Genomic DNA, 18,957 nt, shown 5'->3' on the forward strand with positions numbered 1-18,957 from the left:
CCAAATGACCACAAGGAGACATAAAGGAACTACAAACAGACACAAAAAGACTGAAACAACAACAAAGTTACACAAAACAAATACAAAACCACAGAGAGATGTGTAAGGCATACCTGTCAACCCTCCAGTTTTTCCCGGGATTATCCCGTATTTTTCCTTCTATCCCGCTGTCCTCCTGTTTAAATATGTTCCAGTAATTATCCCGTATTTCTAACCTTTCAAAAATAAAAATAAGCCTAATTTAAAAAAGTGTGGTAAAGTGGCCTCCGGTACAGCAGGTGGCAGTATTATGTTCAACTTTAGCTGAAAAACGTTATCCGGCATTAAACACAGAGAAGAAGAAAACAGGAACAATAACACAGAGAAGAAGAAAACATATGGCTGAGTCACAGTGAACAGGAGAGAGATGGAGACGCGGTTTAACCTGCCAAACAAGTTAAAACTTGATGCAAGTACCTAGACAAATGGGAGGAGACCTTCCCTCATTTAATAAAAAGAGTCGGGTAAACTCGTGCTTTTTGTAAAGTGTGCCATTCAGATGTTAGCGTCGCACACGGCGGAGAAAGCGTCCAAGCACAAGCACGCCCAAGAGGCACAAACATACACTGTCAATGACTTCATGTGTGACAAGAACTGTGTCGGAGGCAGACCAAGTGACCAAAGCTGAGGGAAAGAAGTCAATGCTTTGTGCCAGAGATAATGTAGCCTTCAGCTTCTGCGATGATTTCAGTCGCAGTGTAGCGGACATGTTTCCCGACTCTGAAGTAGGCTACTCGTCGGGGAAACAAAAGCCACACAACTCATCAACCATCAAATACATTGATGATAATAACTAATAAATAAAATACATACATCTTATACCATGTATGTACAAGTATTATATACTTTAAATAGACATGTATTTCCTGAATGTATAAACCCGTCCTTTATGTGTTTACATGTACATGATATGGGGGCTGGGGGCTGAGAGCTGTTAAGGCAGGGGTCGGGAACCTTTTTGGCTGGGAGAGCCATAAAAGCCAAATATTTGTTTATGTATTTCCTTGAGAGCCATATATTTAATCAATTTGAACGCAACTTTATGCATGCATTTTTTTAAGAATAACACGTCTCCGAGTACTAATAGCAGTATCAGTGTTGCATTGAACACGTGCTCTTTTATTAAATAAACTAAACGCTTACGTTATTTATCTCATATTTCAGTGTTTACTGCACGGGTGTCAAACTCAAGGCAATTATGACCTATTTAACCTCTTATGTCTGTTGTTGTTGGTGTTGTTTTTGTTGTTGTCCTGCATTTTAGCGCCTTGAGATTGCTTTTAGCTTTGAAAGGCACTTTACAAATACAATTTATTATTATTATTAATTATTATTATTATTATTATTATTATCATTATTATTATTATTATTATATCCGGCCCGCGAGAAAATATCATATGTCTGTCATAACTGGCCCGCCTGTTCTGGTAATTACATCAATGCATGGCACAACCACGGGAAAAGACATTTGAGGAAGAATCTAAATGTGTGAATGAAATGAAAGTTTTTGGAAAGCAAAGGGAAACACACCACAGATCTCTGGGACGATGTGAGCTGGACTGTTTGTGCGACATAACGAAGCATCTCACTGTTAAACCTGCAGCTTCAGTGTGATCACGGACATGTGTGATGCCGAGCTGCACCTGTGGGAGACTCTGATGCAGAAGGAAACTTTGGTCACTGCGTGTTTCCAAACACTGACAAACATCTCCACCTCTGTGTTCCCGACAGCATTCTGCTGATCAACTGAGAGCATGTGCCGACTTTGCTGCTCAGCAATCCGTTTGCAGTTGATTTAAATATGTTCCATATCTTTTTGCACTTTATGTGTATCCTGTTCAATACATGTGGACCGTGTTTGGCCCTCGACGTAGTCCCAGTTTTTAATGTTGGCCCTCTCTGTGAATGAGTTTGACCCCCCGGTCTACTGCTTGCTTTGCGCAGTTTCTCCTCAGCTGTTTTGCGAAGGGCAGGGCCACACACACACACACACACACACACACACACACACACCCACACACACGTGTGTGTAAGTGTGTGCGCTGTGCAGTCAGAGACAGAGCGGAGGAAAGGAGAGGGGAGAACTAAAAACAAATCCACTGCTAAATGTTTTACTTTAAAATGACACCGTATAATTGTTTATTACTTGTTAATCATGTTAAAAAATGTCAGCTCAAAATTGTCTGCGAGCCATATCGCGTCATCAAAAGAGCCATATATGGCTCGCGACCCATAGGTTCCCGACCCCTGTGTTAAGGTATGGACAGAGAAACTTTCCAATGTTGACAGGTATGGTGTAAGGTGCTATGTTTATTATTATCATTAGCTTTTGTAGTACTGTAGTAGTAGTCGTAGTAGTATTAGGTATTCTTTAATTTATTCTGTAGTTATCTGAAAGGCAGACTAACTGAGGGCTAAAAACAGACTGCAACTCTCAAACCACTCCTCTTCCTGGAATGAAGGACAACTTTATAAAACTCCACCCAGAGTTGATCTACTGGCTCAGCGAGGCTCCTCCTGCTCAAACATGTGTTGTTCCCTCCCCTTTAACAGATCTGAAAGTTTAAAGATGGGTGTAAGCACCATGTGATTACATGTAAGAGCTGTAACGCACACACACTGCAGATCAGTGAACACACAATGAGGAAATGAGCACAGCATTTATCTGAAAGCCGAGAGTGAACCTGACTCATACTCACTGTTGTCGAGAGAAGAAATGGCGCAGCAAGTGATTCTGGATCGAGAAAAACTGAGCTGTTCAATCTGTCTGGATCTTCTAAAGGATCCGGTGACTATTCCCTGTGGGCACAGCTACTGCATGAGCTGTATTACAGACTGCTGGGATGAAGAGAATGAGAAGAAAACCCACAGCTGCCCTCAGTGCAGGCAGAGCTTCACACCGAGGCCTGTCCTGGTGAAAAGTACAATGATAGCAGAGTTAGTGGAGGACCTGAAGAAAGTAGGACTTCAAGCCGCTTCACCTGATCTTACATATGCAGGACCTGGAGACGTGGCCTGTGATTTCTGCTCTGGGATGAAACTGAAAGCTTTCAAGTCCTGTCTGGTGTGTATGGCCTCTTACTGTGAGCAACACCTGCAGCCTCACTATGATGGAGCTGCATTCAAGAAACACAAGCTGGTTGAAGCCACCTCAAAGCTTCAAGAGAACATCTGCTCCCGTCATGACGAGGTGATGAAGATTTTCTGCCGCACTGATCAGCAGTGCATTTGTTATCTTTGCTCCATGGATGATCATAAAGGCCATGACACAGTCTCCGCTGCAGCAGAGAGGGCTGAGAGGCAGAAGGAGCTCGGGGTGAGCCGGGGAAAAGTCCAACAGAGAGTCCAGGACAGAGAAAAGGACGTCAAGGTGCTTCAACAGAGGGTGGAGGCTATCAATCATTCTGCTGATGAAGCAGTGAGGGACAGTGAGAAGATCTTCACTGAGTTGATCCATCTCATTAAGAAAAGAAGCTCTGAAGTGAAGCAGCAGATCAGATCCCAGCAGAAAACTCAAGTGAGTCAAGCTGAAGAGTTTGAGGAGAAGCTGCAGCAGGAGATCACTGAGCTGCGGAGGAAAGACACTGAGCTTCAACAACTTTCACACACAGAGGATCACCTGCATTTCCTAAACAACTACCCCTCGCTGTCACGTGTGAGTGAGTCTAAAGACTTACCCAGCATTGATATCTGTCCTCTGCGCTCTTTTGAGGATGTGACCGCGGCGGTGTCAGAGGCCAGAGATAAACTGCAGGCTGTTCTGAGTGAGGAGTGGAGACACATCTCACTGGCAGTGACTGAAGTGGATGTTTTAATGCCTCAAGCAGAGCCCAGAACCAGAGCAGAATTTATGAAATATTCTCGTCAAATCACACTGGATCCAAATACAGCACACAGGTGTTTGTCATTGAGTGACAGGAACAGAAAAGCAACATTAATGGCAGTAGAACAGTTATATTCAGATCACCCAGACAGATTTGATCAACGGCGGCAGGTTCTGAGTAGAGAGGGTCTGACTGGACGTTGTTACTGGGAGGTGAAGTGGAGCTGGTTTGTTCGTATAGCAGTTGCAAATAAGGATATTAGAAGAAAAGGGAACACAGAAGAATGTGTATTTGGATTTAATGACAAATCTTGGTCATTAGAATGTAAGAGGGGCAGTTATAACTTCAGCCATAACAATATTTCTACTTCCATCTCAGGGCTTCAGTCCTCCAGAGTAGGAATTTACCTGGATCACAGGGCAGGGACTCTCTCTTTCTACAACGTCTCTGAAACCATGACTCTCCTCCACAGAGTCCAGACAACGTTCACTCAGCCTCTCTTAGCTGGATTCTGGATTCCATCACTATTTGGAGACACTGCTGAGTTGTGTGAGCTCACAGGAGTTTAAAGAGTGACTCGTCTCTATACAGTAAATGTTGAGGTGTGTCTGCTGCAGAGATCAAACGTAATAGGTGGGCCTGTGATGTTCTTTCTTATATTTTCTGTTTTTAATGTGTCAATTCAGTAAAATGGTGAAATGGAAAACAAATAATTTCTCTCTTTATTTGGATTAAACAACCTTGTTTATTTAAATTTGATTCTATTATATATATTTAGTTATATTTACTAAACATTGTCATTATATACTGTGCATGGAAAAACATTGCATATGCAAAATGTCTAATCAGTTTTATATATACAGACGTGATTATGTAAGATAAACGAAAGAAATCAATAAAACAAACATGTATGTAAAAATGTATCAATGGATTTGGATCCTTGAGCTTCTGTCAAATTAATGTCATAATGTCATGTTTTTAAAATGTATTTTTATTATGACATATCTTCATAATATGTATATTTAATGTTTACTTTGTATTACTCTACATAATGCTGTTCGTACTGCACACTGTGATGCTGTTGTACCAATATTACAAAATCACATCACTTTTTTTATTCTACTCAAAAAGTGCTAACACCATAAAACTGGTAAAAATGTAAATGTAACCTTGTGAAGAAGAGTTTGCTCATCATCCTTTTAAGAGTGAATTTAACTCTTTACATGTTAACAATCTTTAGGAAACATTTATGAAAAGTCAATGTTCAAAACTCTACAAATAAATAAATAAATTGATTGTGAGAATCACAAAAATCTGTTGTTTTCTTCTTTAATTTCTTTCCAATCAATCAGTTATTTAAAGATATTTTCTAACAAACACACGGGGAGATTAATGCAGAGATCAGATAATCCTCTTGGCTCGTTTGCAAAGAAAAACATTTAAAGACAATGTTTCAGCAGAATGTGTTACTTTCAGATTTATTACACAACCTTTGAACGTTCCACAACAATCATGCAGGAATAAAATGTGAACTATAGAAAGCTTTACAGGCTTCACGTCGTCTCAAAAACACTCAACATGTGAGGTCAACGTTTAGGAAATCATCGTGTACAGACAACAGACCACGTGTTGATTAAACGCTGATGATGGTGAGAGAAAGAAATCACTTAAACAATGAAAATAAAGGAAATATAACATAAACTATCAACTCCTGTGCACTGATTTAACTTGAAATATTACAGATAAAAACGACAGTAGTGTCAATAAATTAACCACATTATTGAGTCTATTTTAGGTGATCCACCTTCCATAATCATCCATTAATCTCTTGTTCCTTCTGCAGTGTCCTCCTTGGAGGGTCATGATTACAACATGTCAGTGCTGTCCATCAAGTAAACAAAACTCAAGAAAGAAACAGCATTTTGCAACATATAAGTTCTTACACCTTGTCCTACATTTAACAAAGCATGTGAAACAGATGTACACGGGGTGCTCTGAGGTTACACTTCACATGCTGGCAAACACATCAGTCATTACACTGTTATCATGTGAAGGTCTTTACTGTTTAAAACAAGTCTGCTAACAGTGCGGAAAGACAAATATCTCAGATGATATCACACAAAACTGTCGTGATGTTCAGACATTCTTATGGAAAAGGAAGTCCTGCTTAAATTCTTACCCCAATCTTAACAAAGTCAAACACTTCCATCTCTAATCCTGGTCGCAACCATGTTGTGCTTCAAACCAGAGTTGATCCATCTCAGGAGAGCAGGTGTCATCACTAGTCTTTCTAAAAAGATGAAACATTCATTTGGGTTTCTTTCTAAATTCTGAGATAAATGAATATCTACTACTAGAGGTAATAAAAGCCTCAATTAATATCACACTTGTAACACAAATGATTTATAATCCAACACAGCCTTGCTCAACAGGATTTGGTTTACTCCATATGCCCAGATAACAACCATCATTTTAATATCATCTTTTTGTGTTGTCTGTTTTTAGCTGCCTTCACCAAACATCACTTCCCACAAGCCAAACACCTTCGTGGGAATATCCATGTATCTAGAATATGGACCAAGGACCGCTAGTGAAACACGCCTTCAATGACAGATTGCATGGGTTTACAGAAGTTGGTGGTAGAGACGCTACAAACTGTTCTTTCAGGGAGCTGTTGAACGTTGACAAAATAATCTTTTTTTCCACGTTAGTTTAAAGACAAGGTGCTATTCAGTACAAGAGTAAATACCCAGTTGGCCTAGAATATGGAGATACAAACCCCAAAACATGTTTCAGCTAAAATAACAAACATTAAGTTGCAGAAGCTAGTGGAGCAGAGGCTACCTAAAAGATGGAGCGGGACAACAGAAGGCCTTTTTCACAGCGGACATCTTGACTAGTAACATTAAGGGTATATTCAAATGTCTCAGTAAGCCGTGACTGTGATTTCTGTACTGTGACGTGTCAAAACGTCTTCTGTGAAAAAGGATTTTTCCAGCTAACAGTGCATTCAGCCAGCATGTATATCTCATCAGACTCCACCTCATCATAGGCATCAAAAAGACTGAACAACTAAATGAGTAATAACAAAAACTTAACAACCATTCAAACACAAACACTGTAAATAAAACGTAAGAATGTAAAACAGCCATAAACTCCATACATGTGAATTATATATACAAAGAGAACTACTTTAAAGGTTGAATAACAGATGATATAAATACTATAAGATGCAAGGAACTAAGTTTACATTGTCAATGTATATCAATTTACAATGCATTCAAGAAAGTGGCATTTTAATGGCTGCAGATGCAACAATTTAAAGGTTTCTTTTACTAATTCAAACAATCATACTATCTTTGATGGGATAGTGGTCTCCAAGTGCTTTTTCATTTACATTTTACATCTTAACTTTCATGCTTAGGTTCTTTTGTGAGGTGTCGGATTATTATTTTTAAATAAAATAGCGAAGTGCCTACAGTTAGATCACGTCATAGTCTTTGGTAAAGGAGGGTGAGAAGGATGTTTGTATGTGACATTTGGGTAACCTGTTTACACGACACACATCAACAAAAGAAGTGATAGAAGGCCTTGTACACAAGTATAAAAATACAACCATAATAAAAAGTGATAGTATCAAAGTTTCCACAGTACAATACATACATACAACAGATTATTGCACCAAATTTAACCATTTTATATTTCACCATGACACAGATACGACATTTTGAATATCCCGCTGCTCATTTTCTTGAGGACAAATGTAACCTTAAAGCAAAAATATATCTTTATTTGTACTTAAATTTTGCTTTTTAGACAAGTTTCAAATAATGCAACCAGTGGTTTTAATGGATTAAAGATAAGAAGTAATTCTTTGGGTGACAGACTTTCCCTACAATGTGAAAAGACAATGTTAAAAACTCTCTTTAAATATATAGTAATCGTGGATGCAAGGTGAAGTGCAAAGTAGCGTCAAACGTTACTTCGGCAGAGAGGTTCACTTGGAAAATAAGGACTATTATTTTCCAGCCATCCAAGTGAAAAAAACAAAAAAACATTATTTCGTTCTTTGTTCTCCTGTCGGGTACTGGGTACTGGGTTCTGGGTACTGCAGGGGTCGGGAACCTATGGGTCGCGAGCCATATATGGCTCTTTTGATGACGCGTTATGGCTCACAGACAATTTTGAGCTGACATTTTTTAACATGATTAACAAGTAATAAACAATTATACGGTGTCATTTTAAAGTAAAACATTTAGCAGCGGATTTGTTTTTAGTTCGCCCCTCTCCTTTCCTCCGCTCTGTCTCTGACTGCACAGCGCACACACTTACACACACGTGTGTGTGTGTGTGTGTGTGTGTGTGTGTGTGTGTGTGTGTGTGTGTGTGTGTAGCCCTGCCCTTCGCAAAACAGCTGAGGAGAAACTGCGCAAAGCAAGCAGTAGACCGGGGGGTCAAACTCATTCACAGAGAGGGCCAACATTAAAAACTGGGACTACGTCGAGGGCCAAACACGGTCCACATGTATTGAACAGGGTACACATAAAGTGCAAAAAGATATGGAACATATTTAAATCAACTGCAAACGGATTGCTGAGCAGTTCAATTAAAATATCTGAGCAGCAAAGTCGGCACATGCTCTCAGTTGATCAGCAGAATGCTGTCGGGAACACAGAGGTGGAGATGTTTGTCAGTGTTTGGAAACACGTAGTGACCAAAGTTTCCTTCTGCATCAGAGTCTCCCACAGGCAGCTCGGCATCACACATGTCCGTGATCACACTGAAGCTGCAGGTTTAACAGTGAGATGCTTCGTTATGTCGCACAAACAGTCCAGCTCACATCGTCCCAGAGATCTGTGGTGTGTTTCCCTTTGCTTTCCAAAAACTTTCATTTCATTCACACATTTAGATTCTTCCTCAAATGTCTTTTCCCGTGGTTGTGCCATGCATTGATTTAATTACCAGAACAGGCGGGCCAGTTATGACAGACATATGATATTTTCTCGCGGGCCGGATATAATAATAATAATAATAATAATAATAATAATAATAATAATAATAATAATAATAATAATAATAATAATAATAATAATAATAAATTGTATTTGTAAAGTGCCTTTCAAAGCTAAAAGCAATCTCAAGGCGCTAAAATGCAGGACAACAACAAAAACAACACCAACAACAACAGACATAAGAGGTTAAATAGGTCATAATTGCCTTGAGTTTGACACCCGTGCAGTAAACACTGAAATATGAGATAAATAACGTAAGCGTTTAGTTTATTTAATAAAGAGCACGTGTTCAATGCAACACTGATACCGCTATTAGTACTCGGAGACGTGTTATTCTTAAAAAAATGCATGCATAAAGTTCCGTTCAAATTGATTAAATATATGGCTCTCAAGGAAATACATAAACAAATATTTGGCTTTTATGGCTCTCCCAGCCAAAAAGGTTCCCGACCCCTGGGGTACTGGGTACTGGGTACTGGGTACTGGGTACTGGGTACTGGGTACTGGGTACTGGGTACTGGGTACTGGGTACTGGGTACTGGGTACTGGTCTTTCTCCCACCCCCCTAACAAAGGAGAAACTACACACATATATATAGCCATAGAGCCCGCCCTCTCAGTTCAAACCGGCCAATCAGATCAGCACTACAGAACAGAGAGTTTACAAGTTTACAAAAATATACATTGTTTAAACTTCATCTTAAACATCACAAGGCCTCAGTACATCCTTCAACATGTTAACACAAATACTGCACCCTCAAAACAACAAAACTACCAATACAGTATTTTAACCTAATTAGCTGCCAACACATCAATCAACTAATTACCTCATAGAGCCCGCCCACTCACACACCACATACAATGCCTTCAGCTGAGGGCGCTTCCTCTTTAGTCACTGGCACAAGATGGCTTCCAAACAGGACTCTAATTCAGGTTATGCTTTCCTGACAGTTTATCTATTAATAGGTTTAACTGACACCGCTCCTCTTCTTGGAATGAAGGACAACTTTATACAACCCCACTCAGGGTTGATCTACTGGTTAGACAATGATCCTACTGCTCAAAGTCTATTCAGCTCAGACATGTGTTGTTCCCTCCCCGTTAACAGATCTGAAAGTTTAAAGATGGGTGTAAGCACCATGTGATTACATGTAAGAGCTGTAACACACATACACTGCAGATCAGTGAACACACAATGAGGAAATGAGCACAGCATTTATCTGAAAGCCGAGAGTGAACCTGACTCACACTCACTGTTGTCGAGAGAAGAAATGGCGCAGCAAGTGATTCTGGATCGAGAACAACTGAGCTGTTCAATCTGTCTGGATCTTCTAAAGGATCCGGTGACTATTCCCTGTGGGCACAGCTACTGCATGAGCTGTATTACAGACTGCTGGGATGAAGAGAATGAGAAGAAAACCCACAGCTGCCCTCAGTGCAGGCAGAGCTTCACACCGAGGCCTGTCCTGGGGAAAAATACAATGATGGCAGAGTTAGTGGAGGAACTGAAGAAAGTAGGACTTCAAGCCGCTTCACCTGATCTTACATATGCAGGACCTGGAGACGTGGCCTGTGATTTCTGCTCTGGGATGAAACTGAAAGCTTTCAAGTCCTGTCTGGTGTGTATGGCCTCTTACTGTGAGCAACACCTGCAGCCTCACTATGAAGTAGCTGGATTAAAGAAACACAAGCTGGTTGAAGCCACCTCAAAGCTTCAGGAGAACATCTGCTCCCGTCATGACGAGGTGATGAAGATTTTCTGCCGCACTGATCAGCAGTGCATTTGTTATCTTTGCTCCATGGATGATCATAAAGGCCATGACAAAGTCTCCGCTGCAGCAGAGAGGGCTGAGAGGCAGAAGGAGCTCGGGGTGAGCCGGGGAAAAGTCCAACAGAGAGTCCAGGACAGAGAAAAGGACGTCAAGGTGCTTCAACAGAGGGTGGAGGCTATCAATCATTCTGCTGATGAAGCAGTGAGGGACAGTGAGAAGATCTTCACTGAGTTGATCCATCTCATTAAGAAAAGAAGCTCTGAAGTGAAGCAGCAGATCAGATCCCAGCAGAAAACTCAAGTGAGTCAAGCTGAAGAGTTTGAGGAGAAGCTGCAGCAGGAGATCACTGAGCTGCGGAGGAAAGACACTGAGCTTCAACAACTTTCACACACAGAGGATCACCTGCATTTCCTAAACAACTACCCCTCGCTGTCACGTGTGAGTGAGTCTAAAGACTTACCCAGCATTGATATCTGTCCTCTGCGCTCTTTTGAGGATGTGACCGCGGCGGTGTCAGAGGCCAGAGATATACTGCAGGCTGTTCTGAGTGAGGAGTGGAGACACATCTCACTGGCAGTGACTGAAGTGGATGTTTTAATGCCTCAAGCAGAGCCCAGAACCAGAGCAGAATTTATGAAATATTCTCGTCAAATCACACTGGATCCAAATACAGCACACAGGCGTTTGTCATTGAGTGACAGGAACAGAAAAGTAACATTAATGGCAGTAGAACAGTTATATTCAGATCATCCAGACAGATTTGATCAATGGCGGCAGGTTCTGAGTAGAGAGGGTCTGACTGGACGTCGTTACTGGGAGGTGAAGTGGAGCGGGTTTGTTCGTATAGCAGTTGCAAATAAGGATATCAGAAGAAAAGGGACCAGAGAAGAATGTGGATTTGGATTTAATGACAAATCTTGGTCATTAGAATGTCACAGTGGCGGTTATAACTTCAAACATAACAATATTTCTACTTCCATCTCAGGGCTTCGGTCCTTCAGAGTAGGAATTTACCTGGATCACAGGGCAGGGACTCTCTCTTTCTACAACGTCTCTGAAACCATGACTCTCCTCCACAGAGTCCAGACCACGTTCACTCAGCCTCTCTTAGCTGGATTCAGGCTTCAATCATCACTATTTGGAGGCACTGCTGAGTTGTGTGAGCTCACAGGAGTTTAAAGAGTGACTCGTCTCTATACAGTAAATGTTGAGGTGTGTCTGCTGCAGAGATCAAACGTAATAGGTGGGCCTGTGATGTTCTTTCTTATATTTTCTGTTTTTAATGTGTCAATTCAGTAAAATGGTGAAATGGAAAACAAATAATTTCTCTTTTTATTTGGATTAAACAACCTTGTTTGTTGAAATTTGATTCTATTATATATATTTAGTTATATTTACTAAACATTTTCATTATATACTGTGCATGGAAAAACATTGCATATACAAAATGTCTAATCAGTTTTATATATACAGACGTGATTATGTAAGATAAACGAAAGAAATCAATATAACAAAATCATGTATGTAAAAATGTATCAATGGATTTGAGCTTCTGTCAAATTAATGTCAAAATGTCATGTTTTTAAAATGTATTTTTATTATGACATATCTTCATAATATGTATATTGAATGTTTACTTTGTATTACTCTACATAACGCTGTTTGTACTGCACACTGATGCTGTTGTACCAATATTACAAAATCACATCACTTTTCTTTATTCTACTCAAAAAGTGCTAACACCATAAAACTGGTAAAAATGTAAATGTAACCTTGTGAAGAAGAGTTTGCTCATCATCTTTTTAAGAGTGAATTTAACTCTTTACATGTTAACAATCTTTAGGAAACATTTATGAAAAGTCAATGTTTAAAACTCTACAAATAAATTAATAAATTGATTGTGAGAATCACAAAAATCTGTTGTTTTCTTCTTTAATTTCTTTCCAATCAATCAGTTATTTAAAGATATTTTCTAACAAACACACGGGGAGATTAATGCAGAGATCAGATTATCCTCTTGGCTCGTTTGCAAAGAAAAACATTTAAAGACAATGTTTCAGCAGAATGTGTTACTTTCAGATTTATTACACAACCTTTGAACGTTCCACAACAATCATGCAGGAATAAAATGTGAACTATAGAAAGCTTTACAGGCTTCACGTCGTCTCAAAAACACTCAACATGTGAGGTCAAAGTTTAGGAAATCATCGTGTACAGACAACAGACCATGTGTTGATTAAACGCTGATGATGGTGAGAGAAAGAAATCACTTAAACAATGAAAATAAAGGAAATATAACAAACTATCAACTCCTGTGCACTGATTTAACTTGAAATATTACAGCTAAAAACGACAGTAGTGTCAATAAATTAACCACATTATTGAGTCTATTTTAGGTGATCCACCTTCCATAATCATCCATTAATCTCTTGTTCCTTCTGCAGTGTCCTCCTTGGAGGGTCATGATTACAACATGTCAGTGCTGTCCATCAAGTAAACAAAACTCAAGAAAGAAACAGCATTTTTCAACATATAAGTTCTTACACCTTGTCCTACATTTAACAAAGCATGTGAAACAGATGTACACGGGGTGCTCTGAGGTTACACTTCACATGCTGGCAAACACATCAGTCATTACACTGTTATCATGTGAAGGTCTTTACTGTTTAAAACAAGTCTGCTAACAGTGAGGAAAGACAAATATCTCAGATGATATCACACAAAACTGTCGTGATGTTCAGACATTCTTATGGAAAAGGAAGTCCTGCTTAAATTCTTACCCCAATCTTAACAAAGTCAAACACTTCCATCTCTAATCCTGGTCGCAACCATGTTGTGCTTCAAACCAAAGTTGATCCATCTCAGGAGAGCAGGTGTCATCACTAGTCTTTCTAAAAAGATGAAACATTCATTTGGGTTTCTTTCTAAATTCTGAGATAAATGAATATCTACTACTAGAGGTAATAAAAGCCTCAATTAATATCACACTTGTAACACAAATGATTTATAATCCAACACAGCCTTGCTCAACAGGATTTGGTTTACTCCATATGCCCAGATAACAACCATCATTTTAATATCATCTTTTTGTGTTGTCTGTTTTTAGCTGCCTTCACCAAACATCACTTCCCACAAGCCAAACACCTTCGTGGGAATATCCATGTGTCTAGAATATGGACCAAGGACCGCTAGTGAAACACGCCTTCAATGACAGATTGCATGGGTTTACAGAAGTTGGTGGTAGAGACGCTACAGACTGTTCTTTCAGGGAGCTGTTGAACGTTGACAAAATAATCTTTTTTTCCACGTTAGTTTAAAGACAAGGTGCTATTCAGTACAAGAGTAAATACCCAGTTGGCCTAGAATATGGATATACAAACCCCAAAACATGTTTCAGCTAAAATAACAAACATTAAGTTGCAGAAGCTAGTGGAGCAGAGGCTACCTAAAAGATGGAGCGGGACAACAAAAGGCCTTTTTCACAGCGGACATCTTGACTAGTAACATTAAGGGTATATTCAAATGTCTCAGTAAGCCGTGACTGTGATTTCTGTACTGTGACGTGTCAAAACGTCTTCTGTGAAAAAGGTTTTGCCAGCTGACAGTGCATTCAGCCAGCATGTATATCTCATCAGACTCCACCTCATCATAGGCATCAAAAAGACTGAACAACTAAATGAGTAATAACAAAAACTTAACAACCATTCAAACACAAACACTGTAAATAAAACGTAAGAATGTAAAACAGCCAGGCATCGTGTCAGCCATAAACTCCATACATGTGAATTATATATACAAAGAGAAATACTTTAAAGGTTGAATAACAGATGATATAAATACTATAAGATGCAAGGAACTAAGTTTACATTGTCAATGTATATCAATTTACAATGCATTCAAGAAAGTGGCATTTTAATGGCTGCAGATGCAACAATTTAAAGGTTTCTTTTACTAATTCAAACAATCATACTATCTTTGATGGGATAGTGGTCTCCAAGTGTTTTAACATTTACATTTTACATCTTAACTTTCATGCTTAGGTTCTTTTGTGAGGTGTCGGATTATTATTCTTAAATCAAATAGCGAAGTGCCTACAGTTAGATCACGTCATAGTCTTTGGTAAAGGAGGGTGAGAAGGATGTTTGTATGTGACATTTGGGTAACCTGTTTACACGACACACATCAACAAAAGAAGTGATAGAAGGCCTTGTACACAAGTATAAAAATACAACCATAATAAAAAGTGATAGTATCAAAGTTTCCACAGTACAATACATACATACAACAGATTATTGCACCAAATTTAACCATTTTATATTTCACCATGACACAGATACGACATTTTGAATATCCCGCTGCTCATTTTCTTGAGGACAAATGTAACCTTAAAGCAAAAATATATCTTTATTTGTACTTAAATTTTGCTTTTTAGACAAGTTTCAAATAATGCAACCAGTGGTTTTAATGGATTAAAGATAAGAAGTAATTCTTTGGGTGACAGACTTTCCCTACAATGTGAAAAGACAATGTTAAAAACTCTCTTTAAATATATAGTAATCGTGGTTGCAAGGTGAAGTGCAAGGTAGCGTCAAACGTTACTTCGGCAGAGAGGTTCACTTGGAAAATAAGGACTATTATTTTCCAGCCATCCAAGTGAAAAAAACAAAAAAACATTATTTCCTTTTTTGTTCTCCCGTCTGGTACTGGTACTGGTACTGGTACTGGTACTGGTACTGGTCTTTCTCCCACCCCCCTAACAAAGGAAAAACTACACACATATATATAGGCATAGAGCCCGCCCTCTCAGTTCAAACCGGCCAATCAGATCAGCACTACAGAACAGAGAGTTTACAAGTTTACAAAAATATACATTGTTTAAACTTCATCTTAAACATCACAAGGCCTCAGTACATCCTTCAACATGTTAACACAAATACTGCACCCTCAAAACAACAAAACTACCAATACAGTATTTTAACCTAATTAGCTGCCAACACATCAATCAACTAATTACCTCATAGAGCCCGCCCACTCACACACCACATACAATGCCTTCAGCTGAGGGCGCTTCCTCTTTAGTCACTGGCACAAGATGGCTTCCAAACAGGACTCTAATTCAGGTTATGCTTTCCTGACAGTTTATCTATTAATAGGTTTAACTGACACCGCTCCTCTTCTTGGAATGAAGGACAACTTTATACAACCCCACTCAGGGTTGATCTACTGGTTAGACAATGATCCTACTGCTCAAAGTCTATTCAGCTCAGACATGTGTTGTTCCCTCCCCGTTAACAGATCTGAAAGTTTAAAGATGGGTGTAAGCACCATGTGATTACATGTAAGAGCTGTAACACACATACACTGCAGATCAGTGAACACACAATGAGGAAATGAGCACAGCATTTATCTGAAAGCCGAGAGTGAACCTGACTCACACTCACTGTTGTCGAGAGAAGAAATGGCGCAGCAAGTGATTCTGGATCGAGAACAACTGAGCTGTTCAATCTGTCTGGATCTTCTAAAGGATCCGGTGACTATTCCCTGTGGGCACAGCTACTGCATGAGCTGTATTACAGACTGCTGGGATAAAGAGAATGAGAAGAAAACCCACAGCTGCCCTCAGTGCAGGCAGAGCTTCACACCGAGGCCTGTCCTGGGGAAAAATACAATGATGGCAGAGTTAGTGGAGGAACTGAAGAAAGTAGGACTTCAAGCCGCTTCACCTGATCTTACATATGCAGGATCTGGAGACGTGGCCTGTGATTTCTGCTCTGGGATGAAACTGAAAGCTTTCAAGTCCTGTCTGGTGTGTATGGCCTCTTACTGTGAGCAACACCTGCAGCCTCACTATGATGAAGCTGCATTCAAGAAACACAAGCTGGTTGAAGCCACCTCAAAGCTTCAGGAGAACATCTGCTCTCGTCATGACGAGGTGATGAAGATTTTCTGCCGCACTGATCAGCAGTGCATTTGTTATCTTTGCTCCATGGATGATCATAAAGGCCATGACACAGTCTCCGCTGCAGCAGAGAGGGCTGAGAGGCAGAAGGAGCTCGGGGTGAGCCGGGGAAAAGTCCAACAGAGAGTCCAGGACAGAGAAAAGGACGTCAAGCTGCTTCAACAGAGGGTGGAGGCTATCAATCATTCTGCTGATGAAGCAGTGAGGGACAGTGAGAAGATCTTCACTGAGTTGATCCATCTCATTAAGAAAAGAAGCTCTGAAGTGAAGCAGGAGATCAGATCCCAGCAGAAAACTCAAGTGAGTCAAGCTGAAGAGTTTGAGGAGAAGCTGCAGCAGGAGATCACTGAGCTGCGGAGGAAAGACACTGAGCTTCAACAACTTTCACACACAGAGGATCACCTGCATTTCCTAAACAACTACCCCTCGCTGTCACGTGTGAGTGAGTCTAAAGACTTACCCAGCATTGATATCTGTCCTCTGCGCTCTTTTGAGGATGTGACCGCGGCGGTGTCAGAGGCCAGAGATATACTGCAGGCTGTTCTGAGTGAGGAGTGGAGACACAACTCACTGGCAGTGACTCAAGTGGATGTTTTAATGCCTCAAGCAGAGCCCAGAACCAGAGCAGAATTTATGAAATATTCTCGTCAAATCACACTGGATCCAAATACAGCACACAGGTGTTTGTCATTGAGTGACAGGAACAGAAAAGCAACATTAATGGCAGTAGAACAGTTATATTCAGATCACCCAGACAGATTTGATCAATGGTGGCAGGTTCTGAGTAGAGAGGGTCTGACTGGACGTTGTTACTGGGAGGTGAAGTGGAGCGGTAATGTTTATATAGCAGTTGCAAATAAGGATATTAGAAGAAAAGGGACCATAGAAGAATGTGTATTTGGATTAAATGACAAATCTTGGTCATTACAATGTCACAGTGGCAGTTACAACTTCAGACATAACAATATTTCTACTTCCATCTCAGGGCTTCAGTCCTCCAGAGTAGGAATTTACCTGGATCACAGGGCAGGGACTCTCTCTTTCTACAACGTCTCTGAAACCATGACTCTCCTCCACAGAGTCCAGACCACGTTCACTCAGCCTCTCTTAGCTGGATTCTGGCTTCCATCACCACTATTTGGAGACACTGCTGAGTTGTGTGAGCTCACAGGAGTTTAAAGAGTGACTCGTCTCTATACAGTAAATGTTGAGGTGTGTCTGCTGCAGAGATCAAACGTAATAGGTGGGCCTGTGATGTTCTTTCTTATATTTTCTGTTTTTAATGTGTCAATTCAGTAAAATGGTAAAATGGAAAACAAATAATTTCTCTTTTTATTTGGATTAAACAACGTTGTTTATTTAAATTTGATTCTATTATATATATTTAGTTATATTTACTAAACATTGTCATTATATACTGTGCATGGAAAAACATTGCATATGCAAAATATCTAATCAGTTTTATATATACAGACGTGATTATGTAAGATAAACGAAAGAAATCAATAAAACAAAATCATGTATGTAAAAATGTATCAATGGATTTGGATCTTTGAGCTTCTGTCAAATTAATGTCATAATGTCATGTTTTTAAAATGTATTTTTATTATGACATATCTTCATAATATGTATATTTAATGTTTACTTTGTATTACTCTACATAATGCTGTTTGTACTGCACACTGTGATGCTGTTGTACTTTGTAATTTAACTCTTTACATGTTAACAATCTTTAGGAAACATTTATGAAAAGTCAATGTTCAAAACTCTACAAATAAATAAATAAATTGATTGTGAGAATCACAAAAATCTGTTGTTTTCTTCTTTAATTTCTTTCCAATCAATCAGTTATTTAAAGATATTTTCTAACAAACACACGGGGAGATTAATGCAGAGATCAGATTATCCTCTTGGCTCGTTTGCAAAGAAAAACATTTAAAGACAATGTTTCAGCAGAATGTGTTACTTTCAGATTTATTACACAACCTTTGAACGTTCCACAACAATCATGCAGGAATAAAATGTGAACTATAGAAAGCTTTACAGGCTTCACGTCGTCTCAAAAACACTCAACATGTGAGGTCAAAGTTTAGGAAATCATCGTGTACAGACAACAGACCACGTGTTGATTAAACACTGATGATGGTGAGAGAAAGAAATCACTTAAACAATGAAAATAAAGGAAATATAACATAAACTATCAACTCCTGTGCACTGATTTAACTTGAAATATTACAGCTAAAAACGACAGTAGTGTCAATAAATTAACCACATTATTGAGTCTATTTTAGGTGATCCACCTTCCATAATCATCCATTAATCTCTTGTTCCTTCTGCAGTGTCCTCCTTGGA

General features: G+C 39.4%; 3 protein-coding genes across 3 annotated transcripts; all 3 read left to right on the forward strand.

Annotated features, from left to right (window-relative positions):
- Positions 1–2,689: 2,689 nt before the first annotated feature.
- On the forward strand, positions 2,690–5,176 carry LOC115019428 (tripartite motif-containing protein 16-like). Its single transcript, XM_029448992.1, has one exon. It carries the CDS (start codon positions 2,756–2,758, stop codon positions 4,430–4,432), a length of 1,677 nt encoding a protein of 558 aa, XP_029304852.1. The 5' UTR covers positions 2,690–2,755; the 3' UTR covers positions 4,433–5,176.
- Positions 5,177–9,887: 4,711 nt separating this feature from the next.
- On the forward strand, positions 9,888–12,562 carry LOC115019425 (tripartite motif-containing protein 16-like). Its single transcript, XM_029448989.1, has one exon. It carries the CDS (start codon positions 10,146–10,148, stop codon positions 11,823–11,825), a length of 1,680 nt encoding a protein of 559 aa, XP_029304849.1. The 5' UTR covers positions 9,888–10,145; the 3' UTR covers positions 11,826–12,562.
- Positions 12,563–15,658: 3,096 nt separating this feature from the next.
- LOC115019426 (tripartite motif-containing protein 16-like) lies at positions 15,659–18,405 on the forward strand. The gene has a single exon (XM_029448990.1). It carries the CDS (start codon positions 16,105–16,107, stop codon positions 17,782–17,784), a length of 1,680 nt encoding a protein of 559 aa, XP_029304850.1. The 5' UTR covers positions 15,659–16,104; the 3' UTR covers positions 17,785–18,405.
- Positions 18,406–18,957: the final 552 nt, after the last annotated feature.

Source organism: Cottoperca gobio, chromosome 14 (genome assembly GCF_900634415.1).
Source record: "Cottoperca gobio chromosome 14, fCotGob3.1, whole genome shotgun sequence".
Classification (NCBI taxonomy): Eukaryota; Metazoa; Chordata; class Actinopteri; order Perciformes; family Bovichtidae; genus Cottoperca; species Cottoperca gobio.

Excerpts from the sequence above, each read along its gene's own strand:
- LOC115019425 (XM_029448989.1), top strand. The coding sequence starts at position 10,146 with ATGGCGCAGCAAGTGATTCTGGATCGAGAACAACTGAGCTGTTCAATC.
- LOC115019426 (XM_029448990.1), top strand. The coding sequence starts at position 16,105 with ATGGCGCAGCAAGTGATTCTGGATCGAGAACAACTGAGCTGTTCAATC.
- LOC115019428 (XM_029448992.1), top strand. The coding sequence starts at position 2,756 with ATGGCGCAGCAAGTGATTCTGGATCGAGAAAAACTGAGCTGTTCAATC.